Source organism: Vanellus vanellus, assembly GCF_965231255.1.
Source record: "Vanellus vanellus genome assembly, chromosome: 16".
NCBI classification, from domain to species: Eukaryota; Metazoa; Chordata; class Aves; order Charadriiformes; family Charadriidae; genus Vanellus; species Vanellus vanellus.
Window position 1 is genome coordinate 16,999,808 of NC_138921.1, and position 19,758 is coordinate 17,019,565.

Below are 19,758 nucleotides of genomic sequence, written 5' to 3' on the forward strand. Positions count from 1 at the left end.
TTGGAGCTAAAGACAGTCAATTAAAAAAATCTGTAATCTCACACAGTAAAACATACAGGGCAAAACCAAACTAAAATACATTCTGTGGCCTTGGGGAATGGTTGCATGTGGCAGGTTTAATGTGAAAGTGGATAATACCTAATTCTTATTGCTCACTGTATTAAGCAGTGTTGTCACTTGTACCATGCACAAATACAACGACGACAAATGCATTTAAACTCCACAGAAGGAATTCTAATATCAAACGGAGAACATGTTCTTTTCATTTCCTGAATGTCTCCACATATTGGGCAAACCTGATAAAACTTTTCTTTTCCTCACAAAGGGGTTGTTTCTCATTCAGGGGGTGGAGGAGTGAGGCACAAGGTGTGTGAAGTGTCTCCCAGCCATGAGCAAGCATGCATCTTCATGGCTCTCATTAAGCCAATGGAAGTGCCCTGTGTCAAGTCAATGGAAACACATTTCCCAAAGGACTTGTTCTAGTGACACTCACCTTCCATATTAATACAACACCGACTTCCCAAATACTGAACTTCCTCTACATCTGAACCCTTCCCTCTTTCTAATGCTCCCCCCTCCCTTAAAAATACAACTGAAGAACCACCCCCACCCCCGCCCCCCGCCCCCCCAGCCCCGATTTAGCTCTTTCTGAAAACTTTACGCCAGTACAAAACCTACTGGCAGCATGAAAATGGGTTCTACCAAAATGGCAATACATAATTTCTACAGATTAAAAAGAGCCTTTAGTTATGGAAGTAAACTACAAGTAAAGAGGCTTAGTTCTGGCATGTTATGCAGCACTACAGGGAGTATTTGCTGTTGCTATAAACAAAAAGCTGCCCACTTCCATCCTGGATGTTCCTGGGATGTCGTTTTAACAGTTATGCTGGTTAGAAACAAGAGTAGGTCACGCGAAGTCTCTCAGCAGTCTTGTGACCACAGCAAGTTGCACGATGAGCAATATCACCGTCTACATGATGGGCAGACGCTGTACTGACTCATTTTGCCCCACTATTCTAATTTTTCCTGCCAAATGACGAGAAGATGATATCTAGCACCAAACCATCACAGCAAGATGTAATGTACAGACAAGTAACTTGCATCATAGGAGTTGAATGGATTTACTCAACTGTTTTGCTACATTGCATAATATAAGTAGATGAGTAACTACTCTTTTTGTCTTTCTGCACTGAAACTTTTGTGATCACCCATCTCTTGTTAGCTGACTGTAACAACACAGCCCTCTATTCTTTGCCTTTAGTGCTTGTGTTGATTTCTTGCAATGGCAAAAAGGAAAACATTCTCCAGAAACCAGTGGATTCTAGAATATGCTCAAAGCAAGCATTTGATATATGCACCACGAGTTAGCTGAGACTAAGTTAATTTTATATTCTGGTATCAGAATTGCATCCTCTGTCCTGCTATCATGCTTTTCCTCCAAGATCCCTAAGAAAATCACAATTATCAGATCCATATTTCAAGAAGAGCATCCAGACATGATAAGTGCAACAATTATCTGCATCAGCAATGTGCCCCTAATACGTTTGCAGAGCTGACCGCACTCACCATTCCGGCAGTCAGCTGCAAGACTGGAAGTTGACTTAAGATCCAGCTAAAACTCAGGGCCTAATTAATTAAGCCTCACAACACCTCTGTGAGGTAGGTAGGTAAGTATTACTATCCCCATTTAGATAGAAAGGGAAGACGAGGCACGGAGAGGTGAAGTGATTAGCCTTCAGTCACTCAGCGAATTTGGGGAGTGCAGAATAGAACCCAAAAGCCTTGGCGATCCAGTGCTCCGACTTCATAGCACACGGCCTGTGAAACACTTCGCTTGGATCTCAGTGTGCAGTGTGGCTGAGTTAATGCTACCACATGCCCACAGTTTTCAGTGCGTGCAAATTGTCATTTTGAATCTGATTACATCACTGCATTCAATAGCCGCTTAAATATCTCCAACTTGATCCATAACACCTAAACACCATCTAGCCTAGGAAAGGTTACTTTACACATCACCCCTGGGGTTCTCTTGGTTTTCTTTTCTCCGCGGATCAGAGGGCGCACAGGTTCTGCATACAGCCGCTCTGCTTGCTGCCTCACGCACGTGCTCTGACTGCACTGACATCTGCTTAGACTGGCGTACTTGCTCCGAAAGAAGGTTGCTTCCACAGCAGGGGAAAGGTTTGCAGACCTGCCCGTCATGAGCTATGTGGAATGATTTAGCAGGATCAGTCTGGCGATTTCTAAATCTCATACACTGATGTCACATTCCTGCCTACTGTGGAACTGTAAAGTAATGTTCTGAGCTTCAGTGTGTGTAATCCTTTTTTGTGCGCGCTTAGCTGACAGAGGACATCTGTGCTGCCCAAATACTTGACAAGATGAAAATTTCACCATCATAACACTGTGTGCCAGAAAGATGAGAGCATTCAGTAAAACCAGACCTCACCTCTGACACACGCTCACTACCTCCCGCTGAGGCTCACCTTGCCTGTTACGCCCCAAACATTCTCTTTGAGCAGACCAACCAGAAAAATGTCACCTGAAAGGTATCCCTCCAGAGAAGAGTTACTGGAGATGCAGGTTTTAGGGCACCTCTATCCTCCTGTCTTTGTTTCACCAGCCTCTAAATGATGCAAGAGAACTGCCAGCATCATGCTGCTATGGAGTTTACTGACAGCAATTTCTTGTGTTTGGCTAACTTGGCAGAGATACCTAGAGGTATGTTATCTTGTCCTCTCTGTCAGCCTTTGAAAGAAATCAAATAAATGGCTTGTACTTCTCCAAGCAGAAACTTGTGCATACTTTCTTTGTGGTATACATGAAAGTTCTGCCTCCTCTCACTTCCCTCTCCAATCCCTGATATGTATAATTTCTGTATAAAAAGCCAGCTGTAAAACCTCCTGTTAGGTTAAGAAATACAAGTAGGCGGCTTAAAAGCTAGTATTTTATGAACAGACAACTAGATTCATTGGACCTGTTGCTGCAAATACTGAACACTACATAGAACCTGTTATCAAGTGAGTGTGGCCAAGGTCCTGATAAGGGAAATGAAAACCCATCTGTGTAAGGCCCGTGTTCCTACACAGTGACAGACAGGGCCGATCTGTCACGTTCCTGTGCATTGCCAACTGTGGGTATGACCACGGCTTCTTAGATAATGGTTCTGTATTGATAAAGGCAAGTGGGCAGAAGCAAATACTTTAACAAGATTGTAAGTCATCAGCTGGTACTCAAGACATTTCAACATTTGGAGGAAGGGAAAAATCTTCCCGGTGACAAAAATTTATAACCGTTCCCAGATGGCAGCCTCAAGGGACGCGCGGTTCCTGGAGTGCTAGTGGAAGGTGGAGAATGAGTTGATGTCACTGCATTTGTAGTTTCAGGGCGCCTGTGTCCATTTGGAGGGTTCTTTTGTGGAGAAGCAAGGTGTTGCTCAATAGACAGGTCCTTCAGTTCCAGCTTATCTGCACTTTCTTCTTTGCTGTGCCGTGGAGATAAATTGAGCAAGCTGAGGACATCTTTCTTAGAAGTCATTGTTCCAGGAGCTCCTCGGAGAATCTTTATGGGGCCAGTGGAGTGATGGGGAGTGCTTTGCCAGAACATCTTTAAGTTGTGAATTGCTTGCACTTTCTCATCGATGGCAGCCATTTTTAATTTGTCTATGTCTGGGGCATCAGCTGGACTTGAGCGAGCAGAACCAGCTGAGGAATAAGAAAGAGCAGGAGACGGAGTGCTGCCACCAGGAGACTGATGCCCTGAGCTTGGAGAGATATTTCTGGGTGATTTAGAAATATGAGCACTGTAGGGAGAGCTGGGGTACTTGAGTTTAAAGTGAGGCTGCTCCGTTAAGGACCCATGTGAATCACAACTTGGAGATGGCTGCCCACTGTATTGGCCTGTGCCTTCTTTGTTTGACATCTCTGATGTTGTAGGGCTATTATAGCCAGAACTCACTTTCTGAAGGGATGAACTCCTTGTTGGAGGCTTTGGTTTAATTGCAAGAGGTGAAGACTGATTCTTTTGACTAGAGCTGATTGGCCGGCTGAATGCACTGGTCTCTGAAGATCTGAATGCAGACATGCCTGCTGGGGTGGAAGCCCCATCATCTGAATTGTTGCTCTTGCTTATTTGGCTGCTGCTCCTCTGAAGACGTTCAACAGCAATGAGGTGACTCTGAGTTTCCTCCAGAATTTTTTGGGCCAACTCTTGCGGATCAAGCTTTGGATTACTGTCCTCCTGGGATTTGACAGTGCTGTCAGTCTCGGTGCTAGACTGGTCAGATTCCCCAGTATCAGAACTTGCAAGTTTCCCAACTTTTTGGAAAGGTGAATTTGGACTGGGAATAAGAGTCATTTTAACAGGAGAATTTGGGGTACTTACGCTCCCTTTGGAGTTGACAGACTCTTTAATGCCTCCAGTCTGACCAGTTTTGGACTGTTTGTGATCAGGGGAAAATCTTGGTTTTATGTTTTCTTGGTAACTGGCCAAAGGCTCGTTGCTGATTATAGAAAAACCTTCATACTCTTCCTCATCTTTGCTGGCTGCAGTGCTGGTTTGTGGTGACAACTGGCTCTGTACTGCAGACCGATGTGGATAGATGTTCTTGGGCCTCTCGTAGTCCTGGCGTCCTCTGTGTCCCACACCATCTGGCACGCTCTCTGGCTTGGAAACAAAACTCATGGAAGAAGCAATGGAGCTCAGGCTATACACAGAAATGGCATCTGATGCAATGCTGTCTGGACAAGTAGGAGAGAACGGAGGGTTTTGATACTGGGGTACAGGGTTGGAAATAGACTGAGCAGAAGCCAGTGACTCTAGTGATGAGGAACTGTCCAGGCTAAGGCGCTTAGGCAGCTCTGTAGAATCTAAAAAAGAAAAAAAATACGTAGAAACATGCCCCTAGATAGACAGTAAAATCAAACAAATCCAGACAATATTCTATCAGAATTAAGAGGAAATGCTACAAAACATGCACTCAGACGCTGTGCTACTTCAAAAAACCCAACTACTACTTAGGTGAGTAAAAAAAATGCACACAGCCCAGGAAATGCCCAGGCAGGAACCTCAGTCCAGGTATCCTAGATGAAACCTGTCAATTCATTATCATTTTATATCTCAAAACCAAGAGTGAGTTATACATCCTCCAGTTGCTGGACTCTATTCCCAGCTTTGGCCTCAGCCAAATCTTATTGTTTGTTTCCCACATAAAAATAACATTTGCTGCACCTGTTGTATGATGTATGGTCTGTATGACACATGTGTGATGAGGTGTGTATGATCGCTGCAAAAGGGAAGAGTGTGAGATTTTAATAGAAGCCATTCTGATCAAGTCATCACAGGAGCAAAAACTACTGTAAGTAGCTTTACCAAAAAGTGCCAGCAAGGATTGTAGAGCAAAGTGCATGGTCCTCCTATTAGCTTGTTTCCCAGTTTTCAGAATCACCTCCTCTTGGCCAACTTCGCAAAGGTCAAAACCTGTAGTGGAACATGGAGCAGAAAATCACACCTATGAAAGATCCAATGTCTTGAACAAGTGTGATCTCATTTATAGAGAGATTATATAAATAGAACAAAGAGAGATTAGATTCTGCAACTCCCTGGAATGATGACTCTTCACTTACAACGTACAGTTTGTTGGTTTGTTTTTATTACTATTTAGCACGGCTTCTCCAGTAGACTGGCGAGCTTTATGGTGCTGGACTGTGAGCACATACACGTAAACAAATCAGTCCTGTCCAAACCGACAGACAAAACGCACTCGTCAGTACTGTTTTAGTTGCAAATTATTTGGAATTGTGGGGGAATGATATACTAAGCACATCTCAGGGACAGCGTCCCACATGTGCCTACTATTCATCATTAATCCAAAGTCTTCTCACAGAAACGGGTCTGAAGAAGAGCACAGAACTTGGAATTTAGCAAATGAGGGGTGGGCTGCAGGAGGCATGACTGTGTGTGAGAAACGATGCCTGGCTTTTACGAGCTCCTTAAACAGTCTTCTTGGATGTTTCTTTTTGCCTCTTCCCTGCAATATCGTTTTACTAACTCTAAGCAAGGTCCACGCTGGAATAAAATCTAGTTTGATATTTAGTTCTCACCTGTCTTTTCTGCAGGATGTAGACCCTGGTACATACCAGGTAGGACATACCTGGTATGTCCTACCCTTGCCCTGTGCACAGGTTTCCCTGCCAAAGGAATGATTAGTTCCCTTCAGGTAGAATCATAGAATGGTTAGAGTTGGAAGGGACCTTAAAGATCATCTAGTTCCAACTCCCCTGCCATGGGCAGGGCCACCTCCCACTAGACCAGGTTGCTCAAAGCCCCATCCAGACTGGCCTTGAACACCTCCAGGGATGGGGCATCTAGAAGGCCAGAAGCAAACGCAAGAGGGGAACAGGGTCCTGAAATAAAAACTGGGGTTAAACCAACTTGACAGCATGAAGCTGCTGTCAACCCTGAAATCCACGTCCTGCTGACTCAGAAGATGTTTTTGTGCCTAAGAGAAAAATCCCCCTTACCACCGGCCAACTGGCGAGCAAAGAGCTCTGTGCATGTGAACTGGCAAAGACATACTGAGCAGTCAGGGACCACATCCAGAGATGCAAAGACAGACAAGCAGATCTAAAGCACCCAGACAAACAAATCTAAAGCTGTGAGTCTCATCACTACCTCAAGCCACTATATGAGACACTAACAATATTTTTAGAAAGACGACGGAAAGAAGTATTTTCCTACCTAGAGCTGCCAGAAACTCATGACAGCCAGGCAGCCTCCAGAGTTGGACACTGATAGAAACTTGGATTGGTGCAGAAGAGAAATCTTGCTCCTTCTCGCCTGCCTGAAGTTGAACCAGGACTTGATGCAGCTGAAGATAACAATACAAACATTAGCCATTCCTTACAAATCACTTCACCGCTTCCCCAACAGTCACGGCTAAGGAAATGCACTGCAAACATTCCCTTCCCTGTACACCCATATATTCAGCTGCTGCTCCTGAACAGAACAGTGAGATGAAAAGGTCTGGGCAGAGGGACAGTCCAGGGACAGCAACAATGGACAAACTTGAACAACAGCAAAGGTAGGGGCAGAATAGGGGTGTGGGTTGGGGTTTGTGGCCAGTGAAATTGAGCAAGAAGGAAGCACAGCAGGAAAATCTGTGAAGTGAAAGAAAAGGAAAGAGATGCTTTGGGGCTGCTCACAGAAATATGCTAGAGCCCATTCCATGACTGAGCCATACTCCTTATGCAAATCCCAAGAAACTAATTCTCAGCACTTAACTGGGCAGAACAAGTCATATGAAACCATGGACGACTTTCTTAATACTTCCATGGGGTCCAGGAAAGAAGTTTCTCAACTGTGCTGAAGGGACAGGAGTAGCAAAGTAGAGAAAAAAATGTGTTTATGAAAATCTGAAACAAATTAAGGTGCCAGGATCCCATGTAATTCAAAAACACAGCCAGGGCAGGAAGGATGGAAAGTCATTAACCGGGGACCAGCTAACCTCAGGACCACCCATCTCTTACAACCCACAAAAGCTTACACAGTCTTTTTTCCACAGTAGCACTACAGAGAAAATTCCAGGCCCGAAAGCGGCATAAAGACACTACTCTGCAGCGCAGGGAAATGGGTCTGCAAGTGACCAAGGCGTTTTATCCTGCACGGCAGTGTCATTCCCCAGTGCATGTAATACTCACCATTCCCACCATATTTTTAACAGCCTTCGGGCAGCAGATTACAAGAAAGGAAAAGAGAGGAGAAAAGAAAGAACACGGGTTATTCTGTGCTGCAAAATGCCTGTGATAAGGAACGCTGCAGTGACACATCCACATGCAAACCAGCATCCCGACTGCAAGATGCTCTATCCAGAGAGAGAAGGGAGCAATGGAAATGGCTTGAGCTGTGAATCAGGAGTCCAACAGCGTGGGAACAGGCAGCTGGAATCTGGGAGTGCCCAGCTCATTACAATCAACTCAGACATTTAGCAGGCAGATACTCAGGCCAACCCGCATTCTGGCAGAAGGCTGAACATAAAACAAGCCCTTCTCTTGTTTTCTCTGGGACATGTTATTGGCACTTAATGCGCTCAGCAATCCCTAACTTTTCCTTGCACATGCGGTAGCACTGAAATTCTCTCTTTTGTGGTTCCTGTCTTCTGTTTCGCACTAAAAATAAACGTTTTCTATCCAGAGCAAAAGATCAGGTTCCCTGCCTTGCTGCTTCACTAATGCCAAGAGCACGTGCTCCCTTATGACACCTATCACCCATGCGGGGAACACAGTAAGCAACACCCATTGACTGAACTGTCAGTCATTACGCTCCAGTTTTGAACAAAGTCTTCTCTCTTTTGGGACAGGCAGAGCCTTAGCTGCTTACCAGCTGAACTGCTGAGAGGAAGGAGGGCGATAAAAGCAAGTAACCGCAGAGGAAGGGGGAGCTAAATTGAAAAACCCTAACTTGTAACTGGATAGGCTCTTGTGCAAAAGGAAATTCTGCCTGGGGTTTGGGCTATAGAAGAACATTTGCAAAAACAATGCAATACCCCTGCCAATATTTATTGCATGGGGCAGCTGAGGAAATGGCGAGTGCAACTTTTGTTAGTTGTGTACAGCCATCTGAATGTTTTTCCTTGGGTAATTTAATTATCTGAGGCAAGAAGACAATCGTGAAGTAATCTCATGGATTCCAATCTATCGGAATGTTGCCTTCCACTCATCACATCCCTTCTACTCCGGGAGTCCCTCTGGTGGCAATGAGGGAAAAATAACCCTGCTATTCAACTACAGAAGTCTCAGGCACTGACAAAAGCGCCAAGGAAAGAAAGCAGACTGCCATAAAGGACAAGCCATTAGAAATACCTCATGCACTACTGTAGATCATAACAAGAAACCCTTTCTTTGAAGCAGATTCAGTCTAATGGATTGACAAAACAGACTTCTTAGCGGGTAACAGCAAAGCTGGGGCTGTTGTTATGCATTTTGTGCACGGAGACTCAACATGACAGAATGAATGGAAGCCCTCTGAAGCTGCACAGAGATAGCCCCAGCTACCCATCACAGTAGTTCCCTAGAACACTTTTGCATGGCGAAAGGGGAAAAGAAAGCGAGCTATATGCCCATTCACTATGTGCGGTGTGTTCACATACTAACGCAGGCAAATGATCAAGATAAACCTCAGAAGAGGAGCCAGCAGGGCAGTAAGAAACATGTAATGGCAAGCCAGCCAGGCTGGTGGCACAGAGACAGGTTAGGTTAGGTGAGGCATGCTAGAAAGACTGGGGAGAGGGAGGAATGTGAAGGAATTGGGGGGAACTGGGGGAGTCCCATAGCCACAGATGGCACTGCCTTTCTCTTAAAGAGCATGACTCCTTTCAGCAGAGCTATGAGCACACACACCAGAGAAGCGCAGGCTCAGTAAGTTTTCTGACAGACCTTGCATTGTCCGAAGTCAACTATACCTTGGGACTTTGGTAATTACAGTGGACAAAGACCAGCCAACATGGGCCCTAGACAGGATGGCCAAATAGCAATTAGTGGTTCTGCCACTCATTTCCTGTATTTTGCTTCTCCCTCACTGCAGTAGGTATCCATGTTTTCACTTCTGTCACTGAACGGGGAGACCCAAGGCTACGCAGACAACTAACATATCTGCATTTTTCTCTTCTGGACACAGACTTTCATTCATACAAACAGGCGAGTTTAGAATTTCAACCCTGAAGTATTCTAGCAAGCTCTGGGTTGATAAGCCAGGGTATAAACCAGTCTGTGCATTTCTGAATTTACTAGCCTGGGAAGAACCATTTGGAAACTGGTACTGGAGAAAAACCTCCCAACTCACCCTGTTGATAAGCTGCTCTCCTGTTTCTGAAGCTGTGATAAGTTTACAAAGTGCCTGAAGTGCAGGGTTAGGCAAACCTGAAAAACATGAGCAGAAACAGGATTGTTCAGTATCTGTTTCTTGACTGCTAGAAATGCAACAACATGAAAAGAACACAAACTCAGCTATTTCTTAAAACCTCTCCCCCACATCACTGAACAGTTCTGGAAGCAGCAGCAATTTCCAGGAAACAAAAGGTTTTCCCACTTTGCATCTGATTATATGTTTTCTGAATATGAGCTGGGAGAAACAAATAGTCACATCATGCTTCTCAGATCCTGGACACAGCAGTGACAAAATTTTCAATATACATTTACTTCTAGAACCTCTATCCTGTTAAATACTTTTATTTCATTGATATAAAACATCATCATTTTACGGGCTCGCATCAAAGAAAGGCAGGGAAAGGTTGATGTCTGCTTGGACGGATGAGGACCAAGCCAATAGCTGGCCTGCTTCTTACCCAGGAGGGACTGTATGGTGGTGCTGCACTGCTGTAGCCGGTCCCCAGGATCAGAGGTTGGGAAGAACACTGCTGCTGGGAGGCCACTGGCTGGAGGGTCCAACCGAAATCCTACCGCAGTGAGCAGTGCCTGCCAGCCTGGAATGCCACCAACTTTATTCTCCACGCTTTGTTGGGAGGTATACATGGAGTTGTGCTGCCCATTCTGGATTCGCTGCAATGATTTCTCCACCTTTGGGGAAAATACAACATTTGCTCATTTTATAAGAGATTTTTACCACCTGCCTCTTTTTACACAGTGAAGAGGCAGGAACAGCAGGTTGACAGACCGCAACCCCAATGTTGAACCAGGCTTGTCTTACACAGAAGGATGTTAGTGCCCTTGAAAACAGAGGCCCCAGTAACTCAGCACTCAAAGCTGTAAAATCACCGCGATGAGTGCCAATATTCTCTGGGATGCTGGGGAAAGTAATGCCACAGGAAACTAAGTACCAGTTTGACTGTGATTGTTTCCTATAAGCCTGGCAGCTACATTTCTCCCCAAAAGATGATTCACATTCAGGTTTCAGTCTCTTGCGTACACTACTTATCACCAGGCAAGAGTCTGCAGCTATATGGTAAACAGTAAAGAGAGATGTGTGTCCACAAAACCCAGCAACTGGGATGACTGGGAATATTCACAGGTTTCCATCATCCTGTGGATACTCCACATTTTTGTGGGAGCACAGAAGACACATTGGAAAGCAAAGTATTAACAGTCATGAGAGATTATTCTAGCCATCTGGCAGTTTGGCTTTGGTCCTGCTGCTCCCCACAACAGGCTACTGGCACATATGGGGACAAAAGTGCCTCATATCTTCCAAGTACACTAAGAGACAGCGGTCACTGTGTTCTCCATCTCCATGACAGCAATGTTCATAGCTATTTTCTTGTAGAAACAATTAATCCCAATGATTATCTCATTTTTAAAGCAGAGACCCAATTCAACAGCTGATGCAAACCAGATGGGTTGTCACAATACAATGTAAGACTTTGCTTACTTTGCCTCTTTTTGCTCCGGACACTTCATCAGGTGTCCCAGTCTTTTCACACTGACCCAGAGTTTTCACCTTATGGTAAGAGAGACGGGTTGAAGGTTTACGTTCAACTGTGAGTGGTTACACAGCAGGGCGTTTCTCTTCCCATTCATCATTCACAGATGCATACCCATAGGTAACATCTCACAACTACATGGTCTGCAATGTCCCTCCCTGTGCCTGCTGGGTGTGGTAGCGTCTCCTTTCTCTTACCAGATGTAGCAGGACACGCAGAGCATCTCGTGCCCTTTCAGGGTGCTGTAGAATCTCAGTCAGGGCCTGTCCTACTAGTGAAGAAGGGCTATTCAGCTTCATATCACTCCCAATAAGCATGAAACCTGCAGGATGCAGAATAAGAGATGCTCAGTCTCCTTTCATTATAGAAAATGTTCAAAACAGAAGCAGATATCCTCTGCCCTCTCAGACTAATGGAATGATGGTTTACTGTGCCCTGAAGAATGATATTTTTTCTCAGAGCAGCTACCCATTCCCTGCCCAGTCCCATAAACTGAACTTCCAGAAAGCTTCTAGATGCTTCTTTTGTCCTCTACTAAATCAATAGTGTTTTCCTGTTCAGGCAAGCGTAAAACCACTGTATTGCAGCTAAGCTTGTCCTAGCACACTCCATGTCTCCTTCACAGCAGTGGAAATCAATAGATGCTAAACAGTGCCCACAGAAACAGAACTCAGAAAACTGAGAGCTTTCCCTGTGTCCGTCAGAAACCTGTCTTGGCACCGTCTAAATGCTAGATTCTCCAAATGTCAGCACAAGGAGCTCTCCCTTCCCCTTCTCATCCACTGCAGTGAGGTATGTGGCTGTCCGTCCTGTCCTCACTCTGGTGGTCAATCCGAGACTCACCATCAAGAGTCAAAGGTGAAAGTCAGGGATTGTGTGTAATGAACTTGCTCACATACCATAGAAGGGGCAGTACTAAGACAGCCTGAGTAGCTGGAAGCCTCTACTTGGTGGTGATGCCAAGCACCCATGTCCACGCTCATTCTGTTTTGCCTAGGAAGCGCTCACTTTTTTTTTTTAATGCTCTTTTGTTTGAGAGAGAAAAATCTTCAAAAGATAAAATACAAACCGAACTGCAGACTGTAACGAAAACTCAGCTCCCATCTGGTATTGTCCTAACGCTGGACTCAAGAGGCCTGTCAGACTAACACCAAGTTCTCATTTTAACAAGCTCTAGTGAGTTTCCTGCTCCTCCAGCTACATAAGAGTTTACACCAGAGCCATATCCACACCGGCTTCCTGATCTAAAATACATGGTACTGCTGCCTGTGCAAAAAAATCCATTTGGGGAATGCATGCAACTTTCAAAAACCAGGACTTGTGCTGGGAAAAAAATGCAGGTTATTTGTACATATCCCTGTAACAACACTGCTGAACTCCAAGACTTTGTCTTTCTGAATCTCAACTCACTCATCTAATTGAGAGGGAGCAAGCACCAGCACTCCACCCCAAAGCTTACACTGCTGAGAAATTTCCAGTTGAAGCAAAGGAAACCTTTCTCCAAAAAGGACCAAAGGGGGAAGCCCTATGAGGTTTATGTCACAGAAATCATAGCTACTGGTTGCTGCTGCAACTTATAGAAGTACTACTCTTGCCTCCTTGTTAAGAGTTTCACTAAATTCTCAGTGGGAAGGTTCTGCGCATTTGCTCCAGCTAACTCCACCCCAAGTGCACAGGAAATTTGATGCTACACATTTCAAACACTGGGAATAAGTAACTGTATTGCACATTATTTCTTACTAGTCCTTAAACCATTGTGATATTACAGACTTCACCTCAGAACTGCTTTAAATAATAGCAAATTCATAACCCACTTACTGCACACAGTGAAATACTGGTGTTTTCCATGACACTGACATTCAGCCACACTCAGCTGAATCTGGGTCTGAAACACAGGGCACGTGCTACTCCCAGCTACCTGCTAGCACTGCTCCTTGCTTAATTCAAACAATCTGGCATAAGAGCACTTGCTAGAAACCCTGTCTTGTTTGTCAAAAAGTAGATTCTTCTTACCTGCCCAGTTGGACGGATGGGAGAACTGCTTGCTGCTCTGTACAGTTTTCATCGCTTCTCCAAGAGCTGCACTGGCTTTCATTCCATTTAAGAGGGAGGAATAAAAGGCATGCACAAACATTTTGGAAGCAGCCACAGGAACAGGCCAGAGTGACACCAGGACACACTGAGCCCCAGCAGCCAGGAATGCTCTTGTCAAGCCAATGACTCCATCAGCAGTGACTTTGCTGTTGGATTCTTGGTAAGAGCCAAGAACCACTAATTTGACAGGAAGCCGCAGATCCAGGACATCAGCTGCTGTAAGCAGAAACTCCTGAAGAGGAGGGCAGTCTGAGATGCTCTCCACATCACTGGCATCATCCTGCATCCGAAGGGATTCTGGGATTGTGTAGGGGTTCCCAAAAGAACTCTTGCTGCTGGCTGGATTGCTGTCAGTGTTGGGTGTCAGGACCAAAGCAGCCAGTTTCCAGGAGACATGGGTTGCAAAATGGACACATTCTGCCTGAGTGAGGGCACTCATGACCCTCTCTTTTGTTGCTGCACTGCCAACTAAGGGCTGGCAGCCAAGTAACTCAGATACCATATATGCTTCCTCTTCTGCAGAGGGCATAGGTCCCCATAGCCACCTGTCCATAACTGCTGAAGGAAGCTTGGGATTTCCAATGACGGCTGCCATTGAGGTAGAATTGGAGTAAGCAGGAGTATTCTTCCTTGCATGGGACTACAGAGAGAAAGAGAAAGAGAAAATGGTGTTCAAAGATCTGTGTGTTATGGTGCTAGTAATAAAATATCCTGTCTCTTTGGCTCTAAACAGAAGTCTGGTTGGCTTAATTACAAAAAAAACCCTTTGTGTTTGTTTAGTTTCTTCCATTTAACTATTCCAAGGAACTTCTCCACCTGAGGCCAGTCAGGACTTTTATCCCCACGTCTTGGGTGAACAACTAGGTAAGCATAGAAAGCAACAGACTTAGCCCAGGTCCCTTTGAGGGCGGTAGCAGAGCTAAAAGCACGAAGAAGATCCCAGCTTCCCGCCTTATGGGAAGACTACCTATAATCACTCACTAACTGGTTTCTCGCACCTGTATTTCAAGGATCAGTATCACCACTGCCAGCGGCATGGTGCTGTGTGCAACTGACTGCTGGGGCTTGACACTGAACAGAAATGCCTAATTCCCACATCAGTAATGCTCACCAGGTTCAGACCCTTTTGCTGTTGAAGTAACTGTGTTTAACCCAGTGCAAGCCAAGACACGCAGCAGAACAGTGCTCAGCAAAGGCAGATGTGACTTAGGGCATTCTCCCCAGAGACCTGGGCCTTAGAAACGCTGATGCCAAACATCAGCATGAAGATACTTCTGCAGGATTTGCCTCTGGTGTTCACTTTGCCTTATAGCTTCAGTGTCAGGAGACATTAGCGGCCCTCTCCACACAGAAAACTAAGACGTAGGTAAACATAGCAGGTACATGATAGGACAGTCAGCTTGCCACGGAAGCTCAGTATTGATCACGAACACCTACATTTCTGCAGTCTGCCATGTAGCTCCACACCCCAGGACAAGCTATCCTTTAGATGAAGATATTCAAATGATCCATTCCCCTTGTCCTTCCTGGCATCTCTGGGGCTGTGATTTTGTGCTGCAGGAACTACATCAGAACCTACTTCACAGCTCTGGTGCTCAATGTGCTCATAAGAACTGCGAGTGCCTTGGGAAGGCGGTACATTTGTGGTTTATTCTTGCATCTGGCATAGCAAGACAGAGCTGCTGCTACTCCAGCATGTATAAGAACCTGCACCCTGCAGGGGACGTTCTATGAGAGAGGTTTAATAAGGCAATGTCAGACCTTGGAGCTGGGATTCAGCGACTGGATGGATGGCACGGCAATGAGGCTGAAGCGCTCATAGAGGTACTCATTGGAGGAACTGCCCTTCAGGAGAGCAAAAGGAATGAGGTACAGTTCTCCCTCCAGAACTAGTATCAGCTGGCGGTGGCGGCCAACAGGCCCACTGGAATGCATCAAACCCTGAAAGAAAAAGAGAGAGAATCAGTTTGGCCCTTTCACTCAATCAGTGCCCCAGCCTGCGCTTCCCAAGCACCAGGCTCTAGTCTGACCCCACATCAGGTTTGGAATATCCACACCAGAATTACACTCCGTGTGAACACAGATGTGGTGACAGGTGAATGCACACTGACATTGAACACATCTACACAGCTGGACTGTTGCTCACCTGTGCACAAACAATCCCATAGAGATGAAGGAGCCTTGAGCACACTGCCACGCTGCACAGACCTTGGTCGTCACACCCAGCCTCTGCAAGCACACTGGGGCCCAGCCTCACCACAGCACAGCAACTCCTTCCGCTCCAGCACAAAACCTTTGTTAAACCCAACCACCTATGTCTTGTCAATATTTTTATCACCTTATCCTTTGAAACAGAATACTCTTTCTGATGTTGAATTTCAAAATAGCGATTTCCTATATAAGAGCAAACAATCATAGAATCATAGAACCGTTATGGCTGGAAAAGACTTTAAAATCATCAAGTCCAACCGCTATCGAACTCTACCAGGCCCACTTCTAACCCCTGTCCCTGAGCACCACGTCCAGACGCCTTTTAAATACATCCAGGGGTGGCGATTCCACCACCTCCCGGGGCAGCCTGCTCCAGTCTTTGATAACCTTTTCAGTGTAGAAGTTTTTCCTAATGTCTCACTTAAACCTCCCCCGGCGCAACTTGAGGTCGCTTCTTCTCGTCCTATCAGCTGTAACTTGTGAGAAGAGACCGACCCCCCCTCACCACCCCCTCCTTTCAGGGAGCTGTAGAGAGCGAGAAGGTCTCCCCTCAGCCTCCTCTTCTTCAGACTAAACCACCCCAGTCCCTCAGCTGCTCCTCACAAGACTTATTCTCAAGACCCTTCAGCAGCTTCGTTGTCCTTCTCTGGACCCTCTCCAGCACCTCAATGTCCTCCTCATACTGCGGCGCCCAAAACTGATCACAGTACTCAAGGTGCGGCCTCACCAGTGCCGAGTACAGGGGGACAATCACTTCTCTAGACAGATTGTGTCTATGACATGCACTTCAAGACACTTGACATGGTAATCAACCCAGAGTCACAAATAGGTCTAATGAGAAATTATCTTATAGATGGAGAAGTGAGGCAGAGATTAATACATAGGGAACAAGCAGCTGGGCCCAAAAAGCGGCAACTGCTCCTGGTCCCACATAACTGTGGCAATTTTATTCCTATTTACCTAGTGTATCATAAAAATAATTAGTTATCACCCCAGAAAGAGTAACTTTAAAGCACTGAAATCTGCTCCAGCTTAAACACTTGCAGCACCCAAAATAAAAAGTCTAAAGGGCTCTCTTCAAAACGGCAGTGGATTTCTAAGCAATTCTATACCTTTAAGCTCGAGTAGCAGCCATAGCTTGGCCTAGCAAATAAACCAACCAATTGAAGATGAAACTTTTAGCACAAGTTTGGATGAGACGAAGTCCTCGACATAGTTTTGGAGGTAGGTTCAACTAGCGTTGTTCTATTTCTGTCTAGACTGCTTGACGCTCCCAAAGGCAAGCTAACTTTGCAGTACTTGCTGCAGGAGGAGACAAGGATCTAGTATGCAGGACTAGATCCTTGTTTCTAGATTCTCATTTATTTTGAGAATTTTAATTTTAAGCCATTTTAATTGCCATCAGATGTAGCAAACATCTGTTTTGACAGGAGAAAAAAAGCTACCCAGGCTCCATTCCAAGTGGATTTCTGAACTGGCTTCCAACGCCTCCAAACATTACCTCTTCCTGATGCAAATTCTGGGGCTTCAACAGAACAGCAGTAAAGGAAGTATGTATTTCAAACACACAGCTTACGTTTCACAATTAATAACCCCCAAAACCTCTGACGTGCTAGCTAGATACATTCTTCTTGGAAGAAATAACACCCATATTCTACCTCTTTTCTGTTAATTATCAAACATTACTCCCTTTAACATCCCTGCTTTAGAACACACTTATTTCAGTTGAGTCCCCATTTAACAGGGGAGAGAAGAATCTTTCTTCTTTCATTGCCAGCAGTGAACTTTTACTAGGAAATGTCAAATGGAAACACAGAATTCTGAAACAAGAGGGGTGCAGAAGTAATGTCAGAAAATCCTGAAGTTGCAGAGATGTCAGCTAATCAGACAGTGCAACAGAAAAGAAAGGGATATTGTGCATTTTGGGGGTGAACATTAATACTTATGTGAAGTTTATATATAGAGCTCAGACAAATGCACCCAGGTCCTAACACAATTCTGCTCCACCTTGCTCAGGGTCTGTCTGGAGCAGACTTCCAGACTGCACTGTGATGCGCTGACAGCTGACAACCAGTTTGAGATATGCTGACCCCATCTCACTAGCAATCAAAGAGTAACAGGAATTTGCAGTCAGTCTCAAGCTTTAGTTCTCAAGGCAGCAGCAAAGATGAATGAAGATTACTAAAGCAATAGAAAAATCAGTTTGGCAGTCTCCTCCAAAGGGAGTTTGGAGTGAGTCAGAAATACCAAAAAATACGTCAGCTATGAGGGAGAATGTCAAACAGTAGCAAGTTGAAGAGAGACAGCGAGGTGCTTTTAAAGGCTTCTCGCCATTTGAAGTTGGAAGAAAACTGCTGAAGGATAAGAAAATTTTCATTTAAAAGGAGTTAAAAATAGTTGCTGACCTCTTGCTGTTTCTCCTGTGCTCCTTACAGCTCTGGAGCTCACCCTGCCCCACAGATTGCAGACGGAGATGCAGGGCAGTTGCTGACACATGGCAGCCTCAGTACCCTTCCTGTGAACCACCTCCACTCATCCTGACACGCTGTTTATGGCCCCAGCAGCCTCGAGGGAGGCCTCCCCAGCACTCGCTGCCTGGGGCGAACTAGCACACGTGCTCTGCAGCTAGATCTACCAGCCTCCACTCAGCTGTGCCTCCTTCTGCAGAGCCCGAGTTGACAAGCAGCAGCTCCCCACCAGCACAGTTGCTGCTTTCCAGAAATGTTTTTGGGTTTGACTGTTTGCTTTTTTTAATATGTATTCCATTTTACTTACTGGTCCAGGATCTCTAGCTGTCAGCAACACAATCAGAGCATCTGAGCCATAGTGACATGTGCCTAGCAGAATTTTTAATTTGTATGTACCTCCCCCCAGAGTTCAATATTATTTTCCTTCATGATGGCTGTATGTGCGTTACAGAAACAAAAATAAAACTATGAGGATCATTTGTGTTTCATATGTCTCCAAGAATTAATTTTACGGTGAGTTCTAACAAAAAAGAATTTCTTCAGTGAGAAAAAGGAGAAAAGCATGAACTGTGAAGCACAGGAAAGCATGCTCTACTTCACAGCAATGGTGCTGGCTACACTGGCGATTTGTTGTGAAGGTGGAAAAGTCTCTGGTCCGTCACTTGTGGGGAGCACGGCTGTGCAGAGTTCAGCCAACTGACAGCTGCTGGCTTGGATGGGCCCCTCACTTGCAGCTAGTGTCGCTATAATTGGAAGTTTCCATTGTAATAGGACTGCAAAACCACACACAAGATCTGAACTGCATCTTCTTAGAACGTGGACAGTAAGGACCCTGTATCTGATAATTCTGTGCTCTCTGAAAGCCCTGCTAAGACCTACAGTACCTTACTAGAGCCAACTTTGGGCCTCAGACGCTCAAATCTGCCATGCAGTGCCCAACCACAGTGTGTCCTCACTGGGAAGGAGAATCAGGCTCCTGGGGTTCCCCATGAGAATTTCCTCCTGGCTTGTCTTACCTATTTACGCTAGTTGTAGGCAGGTGTTAAACTCCCAGGTGAAGCTTTCTCAAGAACATTGCAGAAGATGACAGAGAAACCCCTCAGCAGGGCTGACCTCCTTGTCCTGCAAAGAGGACACACGTGCCGCCTCTGGAGCAGAAGGCCCCACTCTCCAGGATTCATGGCACAACTGCAGGATTGCAGGCTGACAGGGCTAACAAAGGCTCAGGACCACAAAGGTTATGCCTCTGCAATGGAGGTAGCTTCAGCAGACAAGATTAAAGTGTCCAAACAGCCTTTAAAGTAAGCGAAGGTAGAGCTGGTTTTCCCTCTCACATGACAGAATAATGACATTTCAATCTGTTCATTCAGCTGGATACAAACTGAGAAAAGACTCATTCTTGACTAATTCTTTACATCTTCTAGCTAGAGATACTGCATGACAGAGACAGGACTTTTTAATTTATCTTGCCACTGCTCCGTAAGACTGGAACCAGGGGCTGCGCTGCCGCCCCTGGTCTCCCGCAGAGGCCGGCCAGGGCTGCCACAGGACACC

At 45.4% G+C, this 19,758-nt stretch overlaps 1 protein-coding gene across 2 annotated transcripts in view; it reads right to left on the bottom strand.

The window, feature by feature from the left end:
- Positions 1-637: 637 nt before the first annotated feature.
- The window catches only part of TTC28 (tetratricopeptide repeat domain 28), a gene marked incomplete at its 5' end in the record, with an annotated part of 188,830 nt that continues 169,709 nt past the window's right edge, over positions 638-19,758 (bottom strand). The window contains 9 exons of one of the 2 annotated variants that reach the window (XM_082491761.1): positions 638-4,868; positions 5,371-5,478; positions 6,739-6,868; positions 7,698-7,721; positions 9,838-9,914; positions 10,340-10,571; positions 11,629-11,753; positions 13,445-14,165; positions 15,287-15,466. In XM_082491761.1, coding sequence (XP_082347887.1) covers positions 3,244-4,868; positions 5,371-5,478; positions 6,739-6,868; positions 7,698-7,721; positions 9,838-9,914; positions 10,340-10,571; positions 11,629-11,753; positions 13,445-14,165; positions 15,287-15,466 — 3,222 coding nt within the window. In that variant the 3' untranslated portion in view covers positions 638-3,243. The remainder of the gene's footprint in view (positions 4,869-5,370; positions 5,479-6,738; positions 6,869-7,697; positions 7,722-9,837; positions 9,915-10,339; positions 10,572-11,628; positions 11,754-13,444; positions 14,166-15,286; positions 15,467-19,758) is intronic. The other variant, XM_082491762.1, reaches the window with a different exon arrangement.